The sequence below is a fragment of the Hevea brasiliensis genome, chromosome 15 (assembly GCF_030052815.1).
Source record: "Hevea brasiliensis isolate MT/VB/25A 57/8 chromosome 15, ASM3005281v1, whole genome shotgun sequence".
Taxonomy (NCBI): Eukaryota; Viridiplantae; Streptophyta; class Magnoliopsida; order Malpighiales; family Euphorbiaceae; genus Hevea; species Hevea brasiliensis.
In genome coordinates this window covers 49,806,281-49,826,289 of record NC_079507.1, presented here as the reverse complement: position 1 = coordinate 49,826,289, position 20,009 = coordinate 49,806,281, and the positions used below count along the sequence as shown (strand labels likewise).

Here is a 20,009-nt window from a genome sequence, read left to right as displayed (position 1 = left end):
ATAAAAGGCCTTAATTTACATATTAAAAAAAATTAAAAATAAATTTTTATCTAATAGGAAATGGTATTTTTGTATTTTTAATAATTATTTACCTTTTTTTTATCTCTTTCCAAACAAAAAAAAATATATATCACATCTTCTTACATTTCCATTAATTCACCCATTTTTAAACAGGAGATTTTTTTTTTATTGTAACCCTCCTTACCCTTACCCTTCCCTCTCCTTACCCTCCCTCGCCCTCCAATTAATTACCCTTCCCTCACCCTATCCGAGCCTTAAAAACAAGAAAGAGGCTCTGGATACCTACATGTACCTATTTGTAATTTCACAAATCCAAAAAAAAAAAAGAAAAAAAATGTTGAACTTATAAAAAGACACTTTCTTTCCCCAGTCATTAGATATAATTTTTTTTTAATTTTTTTGGATGATTTGGCCTTGTGGGTCTCCCCTCTTTTTCCTCTAAATCTCCACCGTTCATTTCTGCCTCTTGCTTCCTATTTATACAACCCTTCCTCTTCTCTTCAGCCCCAAACTTTCTCTTCTTGAGAATACTGATCTTTCATCACCCACCACAAAATCAAAATCTTATTTCCTCTAATTTTCTTCGTCTTCAATTCTACATTTTAAGGGAAGAGATACTTCTTTCTTTGGCCCACTTCATCAATGGCTTGTTTGGAGATGTGTAAGGAGGTGAGTGAGGAAAGCTCTCCTAGTTAGCTAGCTAGCTATCAATCAACTTCCATCCCCTTCTTTAATCCCAAGAACTTCATTTTTTTCTTTCTTCTTGTTTTTTATAGAAAAAATAAAAAATGAAGAAATCTGTTAATTCATAGTGTAAACGCAGCAAGTGGGATATTAATTTATATAATTCATATTAATGTTTTAATTTTATTTTAATTTACTATACATGCAGGGTGAGTTCAAAGAGAATCAAGAAGAGTACACTCTTGATGGAACAGTTGATTGGCACGGTCATCCAGCTATTAAGAAGAAATCTGGACAGTGGGTTGCTGGAATTATCATCCTCTGTAAGTAATTGAGAAAAAAAAAAGAAAATTAAATTTAGAAAAATAAATAAACAAATTTATTAATTATTTATGTGATTTTATTTTGTTTTGGAGAAAGGTTTTTAAATAGTTCAATAGTCATTTTCAGATATATCCTGATGGATATGCTTTATTTTTATATTTGTTCAATTCTTTTTTCTTAAGCAGAAGAGAAAAATATACTTCTCTCTCCTCGTAGTATGGATGCATGCATGGCATGGGTCATCACTCATCAATGCCACATATCCATATAGGTTCATTGCTTTTGTCCCAACACACTACATATGATCTATGTATATCTATACATACATCTTACAACATTTATCCATTAAAAGTTGGAATTTTTTAGAAAGAGAGGGATTTAGATGATAATCCAATTTTCTTTTCTTGTCCAAATTTTCTGGGAAAAGATAATAAAGAAAGGAGGAAAAATTGACTTTTAAAAATTTTGAGTGTATTTCTAAACCGGCTATACATAACATAAAGGTGATAAGAGGAGGTTCTTTTCTCCTGTGTGAAATGACGCTTTGGAGAAGAGGACGCAAGAGAATGAATACAAATACATACGTAAGAGTAAAGAGTGAAGAAAAAAACAAGCGTACAGGTATTGTTTGCTTAGCCACCATAAAAAGACACAGATAGACAAGGTTAAGAAACCATGCACTGAAAGTAAGACGTACCTGACACGTAATCTTTCGGTTTTCTTTCTGAGATTTGGGTTTCTGCCACGTATTCTTTCGTCCCTCTCCCATAAATTTACACAATTAATTGCGGGTTAGTGGGTTATTGAAAACGTGTTTTTTTTTTTTTTAATATATTATATTATTGTAATATATTATATTTATATATTATAGTGGAAGAAGCTTCTTAGAAGTCCAATAAAACATGAAAGGTATGGTTTACCTCTCCATGCCACTATTGCACCTCACCGGAGCAAATAGCACCTAATTTGCCTCTTTCATCACTTCTCTCAGGTCGAGTAATTTCTTGTCTTTGGTATGTAATCCATTTGAACTGCATAATACATTAGAACTGCATGTAAGAAGCAGATATTAAGAATCTCAACAATGGTATATAGGTGTTAATTGAAGACACTAACCACAAATTATTGTGTTGTTTGTTGTGTTCCATGAATTAATCAGTGAACCAAGGCCTAGCAACCCTTGCATTCTTTGGCGTAGGGGTGAATTTGGTGCTGTTCCTGACAAGAGTTCTGCAACAGAACAATGCTGATGCTGCTAACAACGTTAGCAAATGGACTGGAACTGTCTACATCTTCTCTCTTGTGGGTGCTTTCCTCAGCGATTCCTACTGGGGAAGATTCAAAACCTGTGCCATTTTTCAGGTCATTTTTGTCATTGTAAGTTACTTGACAATTAACCTCCTTTGTTTTTTCCTTTTACAATAAGGATTCTCAGCTATTTAATCTGAATATCAAATTTTTCTTGCAACAAAAATAAGTGAATTTTATCGTCTCTAAGGCTGTGAGGTCTAATTGCTTGTTTTTACAGGGCCTGGTATTACTGTCACTGTCTTCATACCTTTTCCTGATCAAGCCAAAAGGATGTGGTGATGAATTGACTCCATGTGGATCCCATTCAAGCATGGAAGTTGGATTTTTTTACCTCTCTATTTATCTGATTGCTCTCGGTAATGGAGGATATCAACCTAATATTGCTACATTTGGGGCTGATCAGTTTGATGAAGAGGACCCTAAGGAAGGGCACTCAAAAGTGGCATTTTTTAGCTACTTCTACCTAGCTTTGAACCTGGGTTCCCTCTTCTCCAACACCATATTGGGTTACTTTGAGGATGAAGGGAAGTGGGCACTAGGCTTCTGGGTGTCAACAGGCTCTGCCTTGGCAGCATTGGTCTTGTTTCTTGGAGGAACAGCCAGATACAGGCACTTCAAACCTACTGGTAATCCTCTTTCCCGGTTCTGTCAAGTCATAGTTGCTGCAACAAAGAAGTGCAATGTCGAGATGCCAAAAGATGCAGAGGACTTGTATGATGTAGATGGAAAACAGTGCTCTGCGAATGGCAACAGAAAGATACTCCACACTCATGGATTCAAGTAAGTATTGAAAGCATGATCAACTTTCTCAGATTCCACAAGATTATTATTACTGCACAATTGTTTAATTGATAATAATGCTAACTCATGTTCATTTGATGAACTTCAGGTTCTTGGATAGAGCAGCTTTCATCTCATCAAGAGATATGGAGGACAGGAGGCAGGGTTGTCACAACCCGTGGCTTCTCTGTCCTATTACACAAGTGGAAGAAGTTAAATGCATACTGAGATTACTCCCAATTTGGCTCTGCACCATAATCTACTCAGTGGTCTTTACACAAATGGCCTCTCTGTTTGTAGAACAAGGTGCTGCAATGAAAACTACCATCTCAAACTTCAGAATACCTCCAGCCAGCATGTCTAGCTTTGACATTCTCAGTGTAGCATTTTTCATTTTCCTTTATCGGCGAGTTCTTGATCCACTTGTGGGCAGGATTAGAAACTCAAAATCGAAAGGATTAACCGAGCTTCAAAGAATGGGTATTGGCCTCGTGATAGCAATAATGGCAATGGTTTCAGCTGGGATTGTGGAGTGCTATAGACTGAAGTATGCAAGAAGAGACTGCACACATTGCCAAGGCTCAAGCACCTTGAGCATCTTCTGGCAAGTTCCTCAGTATGCACTTATTGGAGCATCCGAAGTTTTCATGTATGTAGGTCAATTGGAATTCTTCAATGCACAAACACCAGACGGATTGAAGAGCTTTGGAAGTGCACTTTGCATGACATCTATATCACTAGGAAACTATGTGAGCAGCTTGCTGGTGACTATGGTTATGAAGATTTCGACTGTGGATCACATGCCTGGATGGATCCCAGGAAATCTGAACAGGGGTCACCTGGACAGGTTTTACTTCCTCTTAGCTGCTTTGACAACCATAGACTTTGTTGTGTATATGGCATGTGCTAGGTGGTACAAGTGTATCAAGCTGGAAGGAAAAGCAATGGAGAACGATGACGATGACGAGGATAACTTCAAAGTCTGATGTTTAGTAAACATCAATCGGACAATAATGCCTAAAGTACCACCTTATATAAATAAGAGGGAGGCACGGGGTAGTGATAAGTACCTTGTAGAGAGCATCTGTTTGAAAAGGGGCTAAAAACAATTGGGTGCTATGAGAGTGCAGGGAACCTACTTGCTGTACTCTTAACACCTAATTGTCCATGTTCCTACAACACCCAATTGTCCTGTTGATTCTGGTTTTAGAGGTAGGTTTGAGTAGATATGGGTTTAAAGGGGTGGATTAAATTTTGATTTAAAATCACCTCACACTAATTTGTTGGTTCTCACAAGCCATAGAATTAACCTGAGCTTGTAAGTCATTTCATGTAAAATAGAGCAAGCTTTCTTTGTAGAATCCTTAAAGTTCCTGTATATGAGAGCTGCTCTCTGGACAATAATAGAACAAGTGCCTCCTTTCCTCCCAAAGTCTTTGTTATCTACCTTTTCACTAGAGACTAACTGGAAAATCATCTATGAAGCATACTAGTAAAAACTTTTGTATTTACTTTTTCTACTTAATTAAAAAGAATCCATCAACTAGGCTGGTAAGGCTATCAAAAACACTACTATGTCTTGCAAATATTGAATTGCAAAAGAAAATTAAGTTTTAGTTCAAAGGTATTAGAGTCGACGTCTCTAGAGATGTCAACTTCGAACCAACGCCAAATAGACGAAAAAAGGATCCTGATAGTGATACCTTATCAATAATGAAAGAAAATGAGGATGAAAATTTTCTATCAGCGAAGAAGATTTTCCCGGCATTAATCAAATATCTATCAGATGGGAGTTGATAGTCCCAGTAATGCTCATCTTGATGTCCATCAATGTATTTGGATATCTAGCAATGACATATCAATCTTCAGATAAGACATCAAAATAAGAAACCTGAACAACTGCACATGCAAGCAACACTTTAAGTTCTAAGAGTCAACGTCATGGCTAAGGCTGCTGTCTCAAGTTTCAACTCTCAAAAAAAGGTTCCCTCGTAAACCAAGGAAAGTCAAGAGTATAGTACAAAATATTAATGGCTACCATACATCAGCAGCCTATAGTATGCAGATAATATTTCTAACCACTACCATTTCATCCGTCCACTAGGCTTTTTTACATATATAAGAGAAATCCTTTTCTAAACTGATACAACGTATCTGTTCGTTAAAGGTCAGCCATCTGTTGGGTAGTGAAAATCATCGCATAGAAGATTATGTTGAAGTGAAAGGCTGATTCAGGCAAACGCTAAAAACAAAAATTAGTGATCAGCAAGGAAAGAGATTGATAGGATATACTGGCATGACTTCATATTTTAAATTAATAATAATAATAATAATAATAATAATAATAATAATAATAAATAAAATTTTATGCCGAAGCTGAGTGATGAAGTACATTTATGAGCACTAGCAAATCTAGCATAAAAAGATAGGAGGAAGTACAAAGAAGATGGATGTAAGTTGATAGAGATTGAAAAACAAACTTCAACGTGTATTAAACAATGGCAAAATTTTATGGTAACATCTGACTCATTATCACTAGAATAATTCCCATTAAAATATTTCCAACAAATAATTTTCATTCGTGGTTTTCAAACATAACAGAATTTTTCAAATTCATACTTGGAACAACAAATCACAAGATTGCTACTTATCAAACAATAATTAATTAGTTTCATACAGATATAAGCTACTACAAAATAACCTGTCCAATAAAAAGCTTTGCTGGTGCAAAATCAGCTCTGGACCTTGCGAACTTGAATGTGATGAGTAGATTCTTGACGCCAGATTGGCTGCGCTCCACTCTGAACAAGAGTGACGTGCTCTCCTTCTACCAAAAGACCCTTGTTCTATAGCATGGAAAGTTTTCCAAAAAAGTTTTAACTTCCTGCAGTACTGATTCAAGAAGAAAACAATGTAGATAAAATTTACTAACCAGTAATAGTGTGAGGGCTCGGGAGAAGGTCTCCTCTGCATCACTTGAGAATTGCATATATATTGGCATAACACCCCGATAAAGTGACAGTCTCTGCTTAATCCTCTCTCTGGCCAGCATGAAAATGGGTTATGAAAAGTTAAGAATGAAAAATTAACACAAACTCTAGATTTGTATAGCCATAAACTGCAACAATCATGCAGCCACAGAAAGTATTCAGTTATGCAGACTATATGAGCTTTGTAAGCTGAAGGCAAGTTTGCTTGTGGATGTGTCATTTCTAAATGGAACATAGAAATGGTAAACCAATGATGATATCAAAATAATGAAGTAAATATCATTGATATGTCCGTTGACCAACTAGAAAAAGCTAGACATCTAAGAATTTATCATTTTCACGGATGCACATACACTGCCTGCCAACAATGCAACATTAGCACAATAATACAAGTAGGCATGTAAACGAGCCAAGCTTTGAAGAGTTCGGGTTCAACTCATACGATTTTCATTAAACTCGAGCTCGGATTTGAAGCTAGAGCTCGGCCAGTATAGATTTTATTAGACTTGAACTCATTTAAAATTCGGCTTGCATTTAACTTGTTTATCAATCTCATGAGCTCAACTTGTATTTAGCTCATTTAAAAAGCTGGTAAGATCAACTCGAACTTGGCTCATTAAACAAACAAGCCAAGCTTCAAGCAGCTCACAAGTGCCTCAGCCCATTAACAACCCTAAACACTGGGGTGTGTAAAATCACACTACTGCAAAAAAATTTGACTGAGGCAATTTACTTGCCTAGTCTTCTATCTACTCATTGCATTCTAAAAAGTTTATATTTAAACACCACAAGCAAAAATGCATATACTATCACCTCCAGCTCTCCGACTGATAAAGTTTTGAGCACATTGTATACAGCAGCAATATAAAGGCCTTCGTTAAAGTTACAAACTCAAAAGCAAGTTTAAAAACGAGAACGTTGCACCTTGCTTTGGACACTCACTCATTTGTGAAGGCAAATATTGTTGATGAAGGTCGATAATGACTTAGAAGTACAGCCATTGATCCTGTTCTTGTGAAGACAATGATGGGTGTATTGAGAGTGTTAGCCATAATTGTGGCATGGAAAGCAAACATTTCGCCCATATGGCCCTGCAAAAGAGTGCCCACCAAGTAATCAGCCTATGAAAGAACAACAAAAGATAGAATTAAGAAAAATGTCACTTGGACAGTTGCAGCATGGCCAAAATTTACTTGTTCCAGTTCTCACCAAGTCCAAAATCACAAAAACAAATACAGTTGATGTAACATAAAACCTATATGGCCAAACAACTAGAAATTAAAAATAATAACAATAAAAAAGAAAGATGCATACCTTATAGGCACCATCAGCAGGAGGTGTTATGTTGACTGGAAGACTTGACTCTGTCCTCAATGCTACTGTATGCATGACTTTAACAGCTTTCAGCGGATACCTTTACGCATCATCATAATAGCCAAATTGAAAAATCAATTACAAAAGGGAAGATCAAATAAATACATTGACAATTAGGACTAATAAAATGGAATTGTATCTAGCATGACCAAAAGGGCATTTCCAGTGCATGAGACTCCCCACTTTTGCAAGGTCAAGGGAGGGTCATTGCCATGACCAAACTTGATCAAAATTGTTACGGTTCTCAAAGTTGAACAAGAGAGAACAATCTAGCCTTTACATTCTTAATTGTACCATGCTAGAAGCATTACAACTGCAAAAAACTACACTAGAATAGAATGAACTATGAGATGGTTATGTCAGAGAACCACCATAAGCAGATAGAAAAAAGACACTAAATTATATGTTACTACAACTCAACTCAACTCAACTAAACCTTTATTCCAAAAATTTGGGATCGGCTATATGGATTCGCTTTCTCCACTCTAAACGATTTTGGGTTAAATCCTCAGAAATTTGTAATACTTCTAGGTCATGTTGTACTACTCTCCTCCAAGTCAATTTAGGTCTACCCCTCTTTTTCTTTCTATCCTCTAACCTAATGTGCTCTACTTGTCTAACTGGAGCCTCCGTATGTCTACGCTTCATATGACCAAACCACCTCAATCTCCCTTCTCTCAACTTATCCTCAATTGGTACCAATCCTACCTTTTCTCTAATACTCTCATTACGAACTTTATCTAGTCTAGTATGGCCACTCATCCACCTTAACATTCTCATCTCTACAACTCTTATCTTAGACGCATACGACTCCTTCAATGCCTAACATTCGCTACCATATAACATAGCCAGTCGTATGGCTGTACGATAAAATTTTCCTTTCAACTTATTGGGAATCTTGCGATCACATAAAACTCTCGTGGCACGTCTCCACTTCAACCATCCAGCTTTAATCCTATGACTAACATCCTCCTCACATCCCCCATCTACTTGAAGGACTGAGCCGAGATATTTAAAGTGATTACTTTGGAACAGTACCACTCCATCCAAACTAACTCCTTCCCTATCGCCAGTTTGGCCTTCACTAAACTTGTAATGCATGTATTCTGTCTTCGTTCTACTTAACTTAAAGCCCTTTGACTCTAGAGTACTTCTCCAAAGCTATAGCTTTCTATTGACTCCTTCTCGCGTCTCATCTATCAGAACAATATCATCCGCAAGCATCATGCACCAAGGAATACTCTCTTGTATATGTTTTGTCAATTCATCTAAAACTAATGTAAAAAGGTAAGGGCTTATAACTGATCCTTGGTGTAATCCAATTGAGATCGGAAAATCTCTTGTGTCCCCTCCCACTGTGCGCACAATAGTACTTGCTCCTTTATACATATCTTTCAACACTTGTATATACCTAATAGATACCCTCTTTTGTTCTAACACACTCCATAGGACATCTCTTGGAACACTATCATAAGCCTTCTCCAAATCAATAAAAACAATGTGTAGATCTTTCTTCACATCTCTATATTTCTCCATCAAGCTTCTAATGAGAAACATAGCTTCCATAGTTGAACGACCGGGCATGAAGCCAAATTGATTGAGAGAGATAGAAGTATCACGACGTAGTCGATGCTCCACAACTCTCTCTCCACTTACTAAGTATATGATTTAATTAATCAGCCAAAAGGAACAAAAACCACAAACATAAAGTACCATGTTTGCACAATATAAACACCAAAAGAAAGAAAAAAAATATTATCTATTCCTCACCTATATATATGTTACTAAGTATATGATTTAATTAATCAGCCAAAAGGAACAAAAACCACAAAAATAAAGTACCATGCTTGCACAATATAAACACTAAAAGAAACAAAAAAAAAATATATTATTTGTTCCTCACCTATATATGTATTCCATTTTCTATATCGCATGTAAATTCTAGAATTAAAACTGCCCTTTAAGACAAAATTTGGAACTTCCAAGAAAAAGAGTTTAAATATGCATTGTACACTTGAAGCTAGATCTTTCTCATGTTTTAACAGTTGAACTAACATTAGAAGTATTATATATTTAATTTAATTTTCAAATATAGGTATGTGCATGTGTGTGTGTAGAAAAGTATATCATACACCACTTTGTCATTAGGACTACAATTACACTGCATTAGTTATATTCATCTTATTACAATTGTTTTTTCAATTTATAATTTGGAGTATGTGTGTATGACCCTCCTTAAATCTGAATTTTCCCGAGTAGAATTTCTAACCCTTGACCATTTTCCTTTGAAACTTTGCTTATCAATGAGGTAAAGTACTCTACCTGAGACTCAAATGATGTTTTATATTTATTGGGTGGCCATGTAAAGTAAAGAGCATTAGGTCCAAATTAATTGCTAACTTGGTTTTGAATATCTAAATACTATATTTGATTTTGACCATTTACTTTGATACCAGATTGATTTAAACCCACAAAAATAAATCAGAAAACACAATAAATAATAGAACAATACTCTCAATTTGATTTGACTCTCAATCATCCAAAATATAAAACTAATGACAAAGAGCACCTAATAATTCTCATATAGGGTAATAATATAAAGTAAAATAAAGTAACCGTAATAACAAAGTCAAATACCAAAAATAAAATAAATAATTTAAATACCCAAAATAACCCAAATAAACTATTCTCTAAATTTCTTTCTAAGATTCATACACCCAAAATCTTTAACAAACAGTTGCACGTCACCAGGTTTAGAGACTGCTAAATCGTTACTCCAATTCCAGCCCTGCCTCCACTAGTATTTTTTTTTACCGAAAGAACAACTGACTCTATAATAGCAGAGTTACCACAAGAAGTAATTTCCACATCAGGTCATAGTTTGTTACAGTTTAAGCTACAAAAGAATGCACCAAGTACCATATAAATAGGAAAGCTATTGATCACTAAATGAGCTAAGTTCACTTACTTTCCATGGGCAGTTTCTCCAGAAAGCATGACTGCATCAGCACCTTCACGTACTGCAATTGCTATGTCTGAAACTTCAGCCCTTGTTGGTGTAGGATGATTAATCATGCTTTCCAGCATGTTTGTTGCTACAATCACTGGTTTCTGCATGCTGTGACACCTTCTAATGATATCTTCCTGTTTGAATAATAACAAACACTCAATTAAATAATTGAAACCATCATTTTTTTAACAGAATAATGAAATCAAATGCATATCTAAACACTGAACATAAATAATCAAGTAAGAAGGCATGTGCTGTTGATTATCTGAAGACTTAATATTAATAAGATGTAGGAGTTTCACCTTCAATGATTTGGCTGACCAAGTATGATTAGGAATGCAAGAGTGGCAGGCAATATTACTAGAAATAGAATGTAATTTAGCCAGACCTCAAAAAATCCATCTCTTGTTTTGTAGGACCTTAGAATTGAATGTCAGTCAATATTATTTTGAACCAGTCATCTCAGTTATCTTTGCTTAGATTCAAGATCTGGTTTTTCCATTATGTGAACCTATGATTTTTATATTTCTTAGCCCCAAACTTGTCCATCTAATCAAAAATTAGGAGGAAATTTAACACATACACATTATATATTAGACAAGCCTCATATAGTCAATTTACCTGCAATAAAGGAACTTCCTCAATTGGAAGTTCAGCACCAAGGTCTCCACGAGCAACCATTGCCTGTTGAAAAAATAAAAAAAATAAAAACGACAAAATACAAGAGGACATGATGACCCCAAATAACAGATAAACTCTACATGTGCACACAAGCAAAAGGGCAATTAAAACTAACCCCATCTGATGCAGAAATTATTGAATGAAGATTTGGTATAGAGTCAGCACTTTCAATTTTTACAATCACATGAATGTCAGCATTGCTTCCTACATGAGGATTTCAAGAGCTTGATTAGATGAAAAAGAAATAAGTGAATGCCGAAACTGTAATTTGGACTTTATAAAATGAAGAAAATACTCTACTTTTGAGATAATCTTTCAATTCATGGACCACTTTAGCATCCTTCACAAAGGAGACAGCATAGAAATCAACTTGGTTGTCCACCCCAAATTTGATATCTTCCCAGTCTTTATCTGTGAAAAATGACAATATATATTAGTCTCCTCATTAAGAAACTAATAGATGGCAAATGAACAAGTAATAAACGTTCATAGCAACAATTACCATCTTTGAAAGAGATAATAACCTGTAATTGAAGGAAGATTTGCACTTTTTCCACGCACATTTAAATGCCGCCTGGATTTTAGTTCTCCACCATCAACTACTACACATTTAACCAAATCCTTTGTCTTTGACTTCACAGCTAATGACATCATTCCACCTACCACGGTCAAAGAAAATAACTCCTCAAGTCTTGCAAACAACTGGCAAGTTAGGACTTCATCATATAATTTATAGAAAACATCCCCCTTGTAAGTAAATGAAAAGAGAAAAGGTCAAAAGAAAAATATAGCCAACTCATGGTCTCAATATGACAGTTACCATTAAGAATTGTACAAATAAATGATAATCCAGACAACAAAAAGATCTCAATAAGGAACAAAATGGATCACTACAAGTAGATCTACCTTAATCATTGAAATCCACAATTTAATAATCGTTGAAATCAACAATTTAATGGAATTGCATGAGTTCAAATACTTCAAATATGAATGTCATCAATAATCACAATCCCATAACTCATTTTTATATATTGTAAAATTCAACAATTTGGATATTATTGATTTCCACTATAAATGCAAAGCAAACATCCTATTAGTTAGTGTAAGGTACAAGCAATATAACAATTAACAGCCCAACAACCAAGATTAAGTGGACCAGCTGACATGGTCAAAAAGTTTACAACTCCTAATTTTTAACAACTTCCACTTAGTTCTTGCATACAAGGCATCCTTTTTAATATTCTTTTAACGTGAAATTAGGGTATCACAATTACCTGCCTTGTCTGCATTGTGCCCATAATACAACTACTAATACAATCTTTCTCCATTTGGTGGCTAATCTGAGTGCCAAAGTCTATCAAAGATGCCTATGTTTCACTCTCAGTGATTCATAAGCACATTCCCAATGCACTAAATGTTGAAAATCTATACAACCATATTTCTAGTTCAGCTCTGTATCACTTTGTGTCACAAAAAATAGCCTGTTGTGCTAAAAATAGCCTATTGTGCTAGTAACTTGAATGGAGGGGGCCTATCAACCTGGACCCAAAGTTTCAAGTCTCAAGTTATCCACTCAAACACTTATGTAACAGGCATTTCTTCATGAATCATTTGATGCGGACTGGTGAAATCACAAAGAGTAGAGAAGTGCAAATACAATCCATACTTACCATCCACCAATAGTATGTCCCCAACCTCAACATCATTCACAAAGTCATCATAATTTACACTAACAGTGTCCTCTGTGCTGACTCCTCTTCTGATAGTGAAATTAAATTCCTGTCCCTCCTTCAGCATAATTGGTTGAGGTACATCCCCACTTCTAACCTCCGGACCCTGCATCAATCAAAAGTATCTAAAAAAACCTTGATATATGAAAAGTAGTTCTAAATACACAGTTCAATGGCAAGAAAACTTATCCAGATAGTTGGTGAATACATTTAGGTAATGGTATTATTAGATTCATCCCACCCTATAGTACCTTCTTTTGCTTTTCTTTCATTCCTTTTTTTTTTGGCAACAAAAATTGCAGCTAGGCAGACCGCATGTCAATATAAAAGGACATGTGATAAATGTAAATACAAAAAGTGAAAGTAGCAATGTGTTATGTTCCCCATTAACCTAAGTCCAAAGCATTAGTTAAAAATAATAATTAAAAAAATCTGAAGGCCTAAACATTTGTCAATAACAATTAGAAATTTTAAAATGTTATATTAGAAATAGAAAATGGATTTGCAATGTGATACAGAAAAACTTAGAATTCATAAAACCAAGTCTCTTCTTCAACTGACTTCAAAAGATGCACAAATTTAACCTCACAAACAACCATTATCAATGGAGATTTGACATAAAAAGAAATGAATTAAAGGAGATCTAATTAGAACTTCTCAAAAGGAATATACCTTGGTGTCTAGCATTATAGAAATAACCTTGTCATCAGATTGAGCATTAAATTCTTTAACCAGATCGATAGTTTTCTGGTGGGATGCATGATCTCCATGTGACATATTTAGGCGAGCCACGTTCATTCCAACTTCTGCTAGTTTCCATATCATTTCACGTGAGCTTGTGGAAGGACCAATTGTACAAACTATTTTTGTTTTTCTTTGAGCATATGAATTTTTGTTTTCACGTCCCAGATTCTGGCTGCTAGTCAAAAGCTCAACAGGAGAGTTCACCTTGTCCTAGAATAATTGAATATCTACAAGTTACATAATTGTATACATCCGTACAATTCAATTCTAAGGTGCACCCCAAATAGGAGCCGTAGAATCTCATCAATTTGGTGCATAAAATTAAATAAATAAATCACAAATCCCATACTCATTAAAAACACAGCACTCTTGACATGTTTGGTGCAAAAATAATTTTGATGAGGCATCTTCAATAGCGTTTAGCGCTAATAAAGAACATAGTTATGGATGCAAACAAAAATCAAGTCAATGTTTATAGAACCACAGTTACCTTCCCTTATAATGAAATGAAAGCTTAATTGAAGCACGAAATTCCAAGACTCGAGCTGATTTCCAGTCTTTCAATTAACGAAATAGCGCCATTAATGTTCGTGGAAGAGGTAAAAAATAATAATAATAATAATAATAATAAAAATAAAAATAATAAATATATATATATATATATATATATATATATATATATATATATATATATATACTAGTAGCACCAACAACAATATTACTAAAAGAAACTAGTGAAGCTCATTTCCTCATATTGCTTCAACTACTCTCAACTAATCAAAATCTAAAAATCGTCGTTTTTCTCTTAATTTTCTTTCTCTCACAATTTCTCAGCAAGCAAACAGAGTAAAAGCAAATAAGAAAGCAAACTCACAGAAGTAGTAGCCAAAGGACCATTTACAGAAGCGAGTGACCCTTTCTGAGGATTCTGCTCGGTAACCGCCATGGATCTAACAGAAAAAACTCGCTTTTGAAATTGAGAGAAACATCTGGTTCGAGTAATTGTGGAATCCAAAAGAGAAACATCGCTCAGGTTCCTCGATGAGGATAAGACGCTAGGATCCTTGGTGGACATTCTCGGAGAGATATGGTTAATAGTCGCCATTTGTATAAGCTCTGTATCTGTGTTCTGCTGCGGCTTTCGTTATGGAGAGTAACAGTGAAACAGAGGCGCAGAGCGAAACAAAAAACTATTCTCTAGAGAGACACAGAAGTGATTCGTTTTGATTGATTTATCATGTGGTTTTTATTCGAGAGAGAGAGAGTCTATTTTGCTTGTTAGGACAGTTGGCTGCTCTGCTCTGCGCTGCTTGAGTTTGAGTTTGATTTTCTGAGAAAAGAAAGCGACGCTCGCACACGCGAGCATAAGTGCACCTCCCGATTATTAGGGGTCGCATGGAAGTTTCATTTTATTTTATTTTATTTCTTATTTGATCCTTTCATATTAAAAAATTGTATTATTTAGCACCTTTATTTTTAATCTATTATATTATTTAGTTCCTTTAGGAATATGCTTAGCCATTCTAAGATTAAAAAAAAAAAGTTTAACAAAATAAAATAGTATATTTTTTAAATTATAGGTAATAAGTAATTAATTTCATTAAATTATAGAGGGTAAATAATAATTTTTTATGAAATAATTTTTAAAAAATGCTACAGTGTATGAGCCAAGACACTTAACATGAAATTATTAAATGTATCTAATGTTTATATGCCATTACTTATAAAGATATAGATTTTATTTTTCAAAATTTAATATTTATGTAATTAATTAATATTAAATAAATATGTCATCATTGCAAAGTATACTTCATTAAAATTCAAATCTGGTTTAATTCTTGATTCTCAAATAATTGCATACAATTATTTTCATAAGAAGTTATACTTAATTAGTATTTAAATTTTGAAATGAATTAATATATTTTAGTTATTTTTAAATTATATAATATTTAATTATAAAATAGATGTATATTTAGATTTAAATATATTTTATAATATAATAATATAAATATATTATATAATATATATTTTAATTATTTATTAATTATTAATTTTTTAAACATGCTATGCATATTATTTATACCCATTATTCATGATTTAATTTATTTTTATTTAATTTTTTGTTAATTTTTCGTATATAATTATAAAATCAAAAATTATTATTCCAACATAAATACCAATAAAATCAAATAAATAAAATATAAATAAGTAATAATTGAATTTAAATAATAAAAATAAAAATATTAGAATAATAATTACTTTTTGATAATAATTATGATATATTTTTTTTACTTCTATCTTTAGTTTTATATAATAATTTGATATGAATTATTTTTAGTAAGTAGTAAAAATTGAAATAAATTGATTGTCAAAATTATGACTAGAAGAGAAATCAACAATTAAAATTATATTTCGTTGACTGATTTAACTCAATTTTGACTATAGATTAAAAAAAACTTTTAAAACTATGTTAAAATTGTTTTTAAAAAATTAGCTATAATTATAAAAATTTTAAAAAATATTTTTTTTAATTATGAATTAGAATTTTTAACTATATAAGTATTTTTTTTAAATAAGAATTATAATAAGACTAATATTTTAATATATTAATATTATTTATTGTAAATTAAAAATTATAAAAATAATTTGATCATTTCATAAATTCTTCCGTTCATATTTTTATATTTATTAACTAATTATTAAAAAAGAATATAGTAAAAAAGTTAGGTTAATGATTGAATGAATTTTTATTATTTATTAATTTATATATATCATTTTATGTAAGGTAAGTTAAAAATTAAAAAATTGAAGTATTTAAAAAAATATATGTATGGTAAATATATAGATGAAAAGTTAAATTATATAATTTAAAAATACATTGTTACAATTATATATTATATATTAATTTTATTCTTTAATATAACTCTAAATATTCATATATTTACATAATTAAATAAGATTAAAAGACAAAAAAATAAATATTTTTTATCAATCATCAATTTAAAAAAATTAATTATATTAATTTAATCATAAATCTTTCCAAATGCTTTCAATTTTAATAATAAATTTAATTAAAAATAATTAACTCATTAATTGGTAAAAATAATTCAGATTTTTTTCATTTATTATCAATTTTAGCTACTCTTTTAAGTTTTATTAATATATTCAATAATTTTAGTATTTTTATTAATTTTAACATTTTGTTGATAAAAAAAAGTAAATGAATAATATATCTAATATGATTATCTGAGTTTTTAATTTTTTTTATCTCTTTATTCCTACTTATACTTTTAATCAACATCTTTCCTGTCATTTTTATTTCAAATTTAAAGCAAAAAAAAGAAAAAAATAAAATATTTAAAAATAAAGTTTGAACAAATAATAAAATAAAAATATATAATTATAATTTTCAAAATGATATATAAGTTAATTAAAATAATATTTTATATCAACTTGAGAATAAATGCTAAAATTTATATACAAATAAAAAAATGGCTTGCTTTTATCAATTAAGTAATTCAATTAGACTAATTGTTAAAATTGAAACTAATGTCAAAGTTTGAAATTAAATTGATAAAATTAAAATGTTTGGCTAAAATTGACGGAATTTATAAAGGTTTTAGTTTTTTTAGTTATTTAGTTATTAAATAATAATATAAAATTTATATAAATAAATAAATATTGAAAATAAATAAGTATTTAAATTTGATATTATGATTTTTTATTATATTTTATTATAAAATTTTATTTTATTTTTATTTTAAGCAATTAATTATATTTGACTAAATAATTTTTATGAACAGTATTTTTAAAAAATTTTTAATACATTTAAAAATTATAATATTTATTGATGTAAAGAATAAAATTAATTTGAAAATATGACTAATTAATTAAAAAATTCAAAGCACTTTTTAATTTTATTTAAATTTTAGTTAATTTTATTAAAATTATAAAATTAGTATTAGTTTCATTCTATTTAGCTAAATTAGTTTAGTTTTTATTTTATTTACTTAAAATAGTCAAAATTGAAATGCAATTATAATAATTTCATTAAATTTTTTAATTCAAATTATTTTTTAATTTATTATATTAAACAATAATTTTATAATATAAAATTATTTATTTTTATTCTTATTGAAAATGAAATAAATAAAATTTGTTTATATATAAAAATAAATTTTAGGTTTGAATAAAATTATATAATAATTAAAAAAAGATATAAATTATAATTAATAATGTGGTTCATTTATTTGAATTTGATTAAAAATTTAAATTCTTGATTTTATATATATATATATATATACTCATTAATTTTATTAAAATAATTTTAATGATTAATAATACTTATTGAATTATAATTAGAGAATTATTATATTACGAATTATAATATATTTTTTGTGTAAGTAAAATTATTATTAAAATAATATTAAAATTTTAATTTATATATTAATTATTATAATATTAAAAAATGAAATTATTACGTGTTTAGTGATAAATATTTTATCACTAAAAGTTATTAGAGACAATATAAAATTGAATATTGTAGAATTGAAATTTTAAAAATTTAGTGATAAATTTTTTATCGCTAAAATATTAGCGACGATAATATTTGAAATGCGCTAATTGTTAAAATTATTAGCAATGCATATTTTTTTTGCTAAATAATATTATCACTGAATTTATATAGATTAGCATGTTATTGTCTTTAATATGTATTATTGACAACGAATTATTTATGTGTCACTATAAATACGTTTTTTATAATTTTTATAAATAATAAATAGATAAATAATATTTTTTATTTTTATTTTTTATTTATTAATTCCATATTTTAGTTAATTACTTTTTTATAAATTTATATTTAATTAAAGTTAAATATAAGTAGAATTATAAATTTTAAATTTATATGAACTCTAAAATTAAGAATTTTAAATTTATATAAATAATAAAAATTAATTTTAATTATAATTAATAATAAAAATATAAGAATGAAGGGCAGTTTAGGTAATAATAAAAATATAATTGTAATCAATTTTAAGAATGAAGGGCAGTTTATGTAAGATCAATATTTCCCCCTCCTTTCATATATTTATATATAATTTAGATATAATCTTTAACTTTAAGATATAAATATAATTATGAATTAAGTATATATGTGATATAATAATATGCTTATAATTGAGATAACTTAATGCATTTATAACTAAAATTATTAAGAAAAGGTAGAAAAATAAAATATAATATTGGGTTGTATTTAATCTATAATTATAGTTATATATATAATTATATTGAAAGTATATAATACATTTAAAAAAATTTATAAAAATTATATATATATATATATATATATATACACACACAAAAGTTTGATTCTCAATTTAATATGATTTCAATTTAATTTTTATACAATTTCAATATGATGTCGATTAATTTTTAATAAAAAATTAAAATTGATTTAAAATATCAAAATAAATTTAATTTAATATAATTTTTTGATCTAATTAAGTATCTCAAGAACCGTGCACAGCCTTTTACCACTTAATATCATTTGCAAATGACTTAATTTATTGCTTCTATAATTGTCAATTGCTCACTTGCCTATGTATTTCTCACGATGCCAGGATTGACCTATGCCTTTAGGGAAAATGGATTCAAAGTTGAGAGATTTTACTTCTAACCTTATTACGTCAAAAAAAAGTTCTAACGTTATTAAACTCAACTCGAATTTTGATTCGAATGAGAGATCGGGTTAATATATCATTGATTCAATTAATGAATTAATCTTTGAACTAATGAATTATTAAAAAATTAATTAAATATATATTAATTAATTAAATTTTATTTTAAAATCAATCTTTCAATATTTATTAAATTATGCTTACACATATTTTAATAATATTTTTAAATTTTATATATAAATATTAAAATTTTAAATATTATTATTAAAATTTTGTATTCTCAATATTTATAGTAATATAAAAAATAAAAATATTTTTATAAATAAATAACTATCTCTTTTTTTTTTTTACTAATGAATAACTATCTTCCTAATATTCATAAAATATTAATTATATATTAAAAATAAAAAGATAACGATATTATTTTATAAATTTTATTATATTATCATAAATAAAAAAAAATAATAGCTAAATAATATCTTATCTATTGATTAATTTATTAAAATATCAATACCATTAATATTTATAAAATTTCAATTTATAAAATTTAAATATGTCAAGTCATTAAATTATAAAAGTCATTGATTCAAATATGGAGTCATCTAATTTTTTCTAGGTCAAATTTTTGTATAATTTAATAAAATAATTGATATTATTTTATATTGGTTCACCGAATTAACCC

At 29.8% G+C, this 20,009-nt stretch overlaps 2 protein-coding genes across 5 annotated transcripts; one reads left to right on the top strand and one right to left on the bottom strand.

The window, feature by feature from the left end:
• The first annotated feature begins 478 nt into the window (after window positions 1-478).
• On the top strand, window positions 479-4,552 carry LOC110644794 (protein NRT1/ PTR FAMILY 7.3). Its single transcript, XM_021797734.2, has 5 exons — window positions 479-690; window positions 914-1,028; window positions 2,189-2,406; window positions 2,558-3,120; window positions 3,230-4,552. The coding sequence occupies exons 1-5, from the start codon at window positions 664-666 to the stop codon at window positions 4,104-4,106; spliced, it is 1,800 nt and encodes a 599-aa protein (XP_021653426.2). The 5' UTR covers window positions 479-663; the 3' UTR covers window positions 4,107-4,552.
• On the bottom strand, window positions 4,041-14,965 carry LOC110644795 (pyruvate kinase isozyme G, chloroplastic). Of its 4 annotated transcripts, none has more exons than XM_058135852.1 (13): window positions 14,524-14,965; window positions 13,578-13,859; window positions 12,846-13,011; window positions 11,700-11,834; window positions 11,476-11,586; window positions 11,291-11,379; window positions 11,116-11,178; window positions 10,453-10,628; window positions 7,425-7,524; window positions 7,053-7,201; window positions 6,053-6,161; window positions 5,822-5,966; window positions 4,041-4,964 (listed from the first exon to the last, which is right to left on the bottom strand). In XM_058135852.1, exons 1-12 carry the CDS (start codon window positions 14,752-14,754, stop codon window positions 5,853-5,855), a joined length of 1,725 nt encoding a protein of 574 aa, XP_057991835.1. In that variant the 5' UTR covers window positions 14,755-14,965; the 3' UTR covers window positions 4,041-4,964; window positions 5,822-5,852. The 4 variants fall into 4 exon arrangements, with proteins under 4 accessions (XP_057991835.1, XP_057991833.1, XP_057991832.1 ...); XM_058135850.1 differs by lacking the exon at window positions 4,041-4,964 and adding an exon at window positions 5,039-5,362; XM_058135849.1 differs by lacking the exon at window positions 4,041-4,964 and adding an exon at window positions 5,039-5,346.
• Between the last annotated feature and the right edge of the window lie 5,044 nt (window positions 14,966-20,009).

Coding starts and splice junctions, on each gene's coding strand:
- LOC110644795 (XM_058135852.1), bottom strand. CDS start 14,754: ATGGCGACTATTAACCATATCTCTCCGAGAATGTCCACCAAGGATCCT. Junction 11,380..11,475: donor ATTGAAAGATTATCTCAAAA/GTAGAGTATTTT, acceptor ATCCTCATGTAG/GAAGCAATGCTGACATTCAT. Junction 10,629..11,115: donor AGGAAGTTCCTTTATTGCAG/GTAAATTGACTA, acceptor TTATTCAAACAG/GAAGATATCATTAGAAGGTG.
- LOC110644794 (XM_021797734.2), top strand. CDS start 664: ATGGCTTGTTTGGAGATGTGTAAGGAG. Junction 691..913: donor GTTTGGAGATGTGTAAGGAG/GTGAGTGAGGAA, acceptor CTATACATGCAG/GGTGAGTTCAAAGAGAATCA. Junction 1,029..2,188: donor TGCTGGAATTATCATCCTCT/GTAAGTAATTGA, acceptor TGAATTAATCAG/TGAACCAAGGCCTAGCAACC.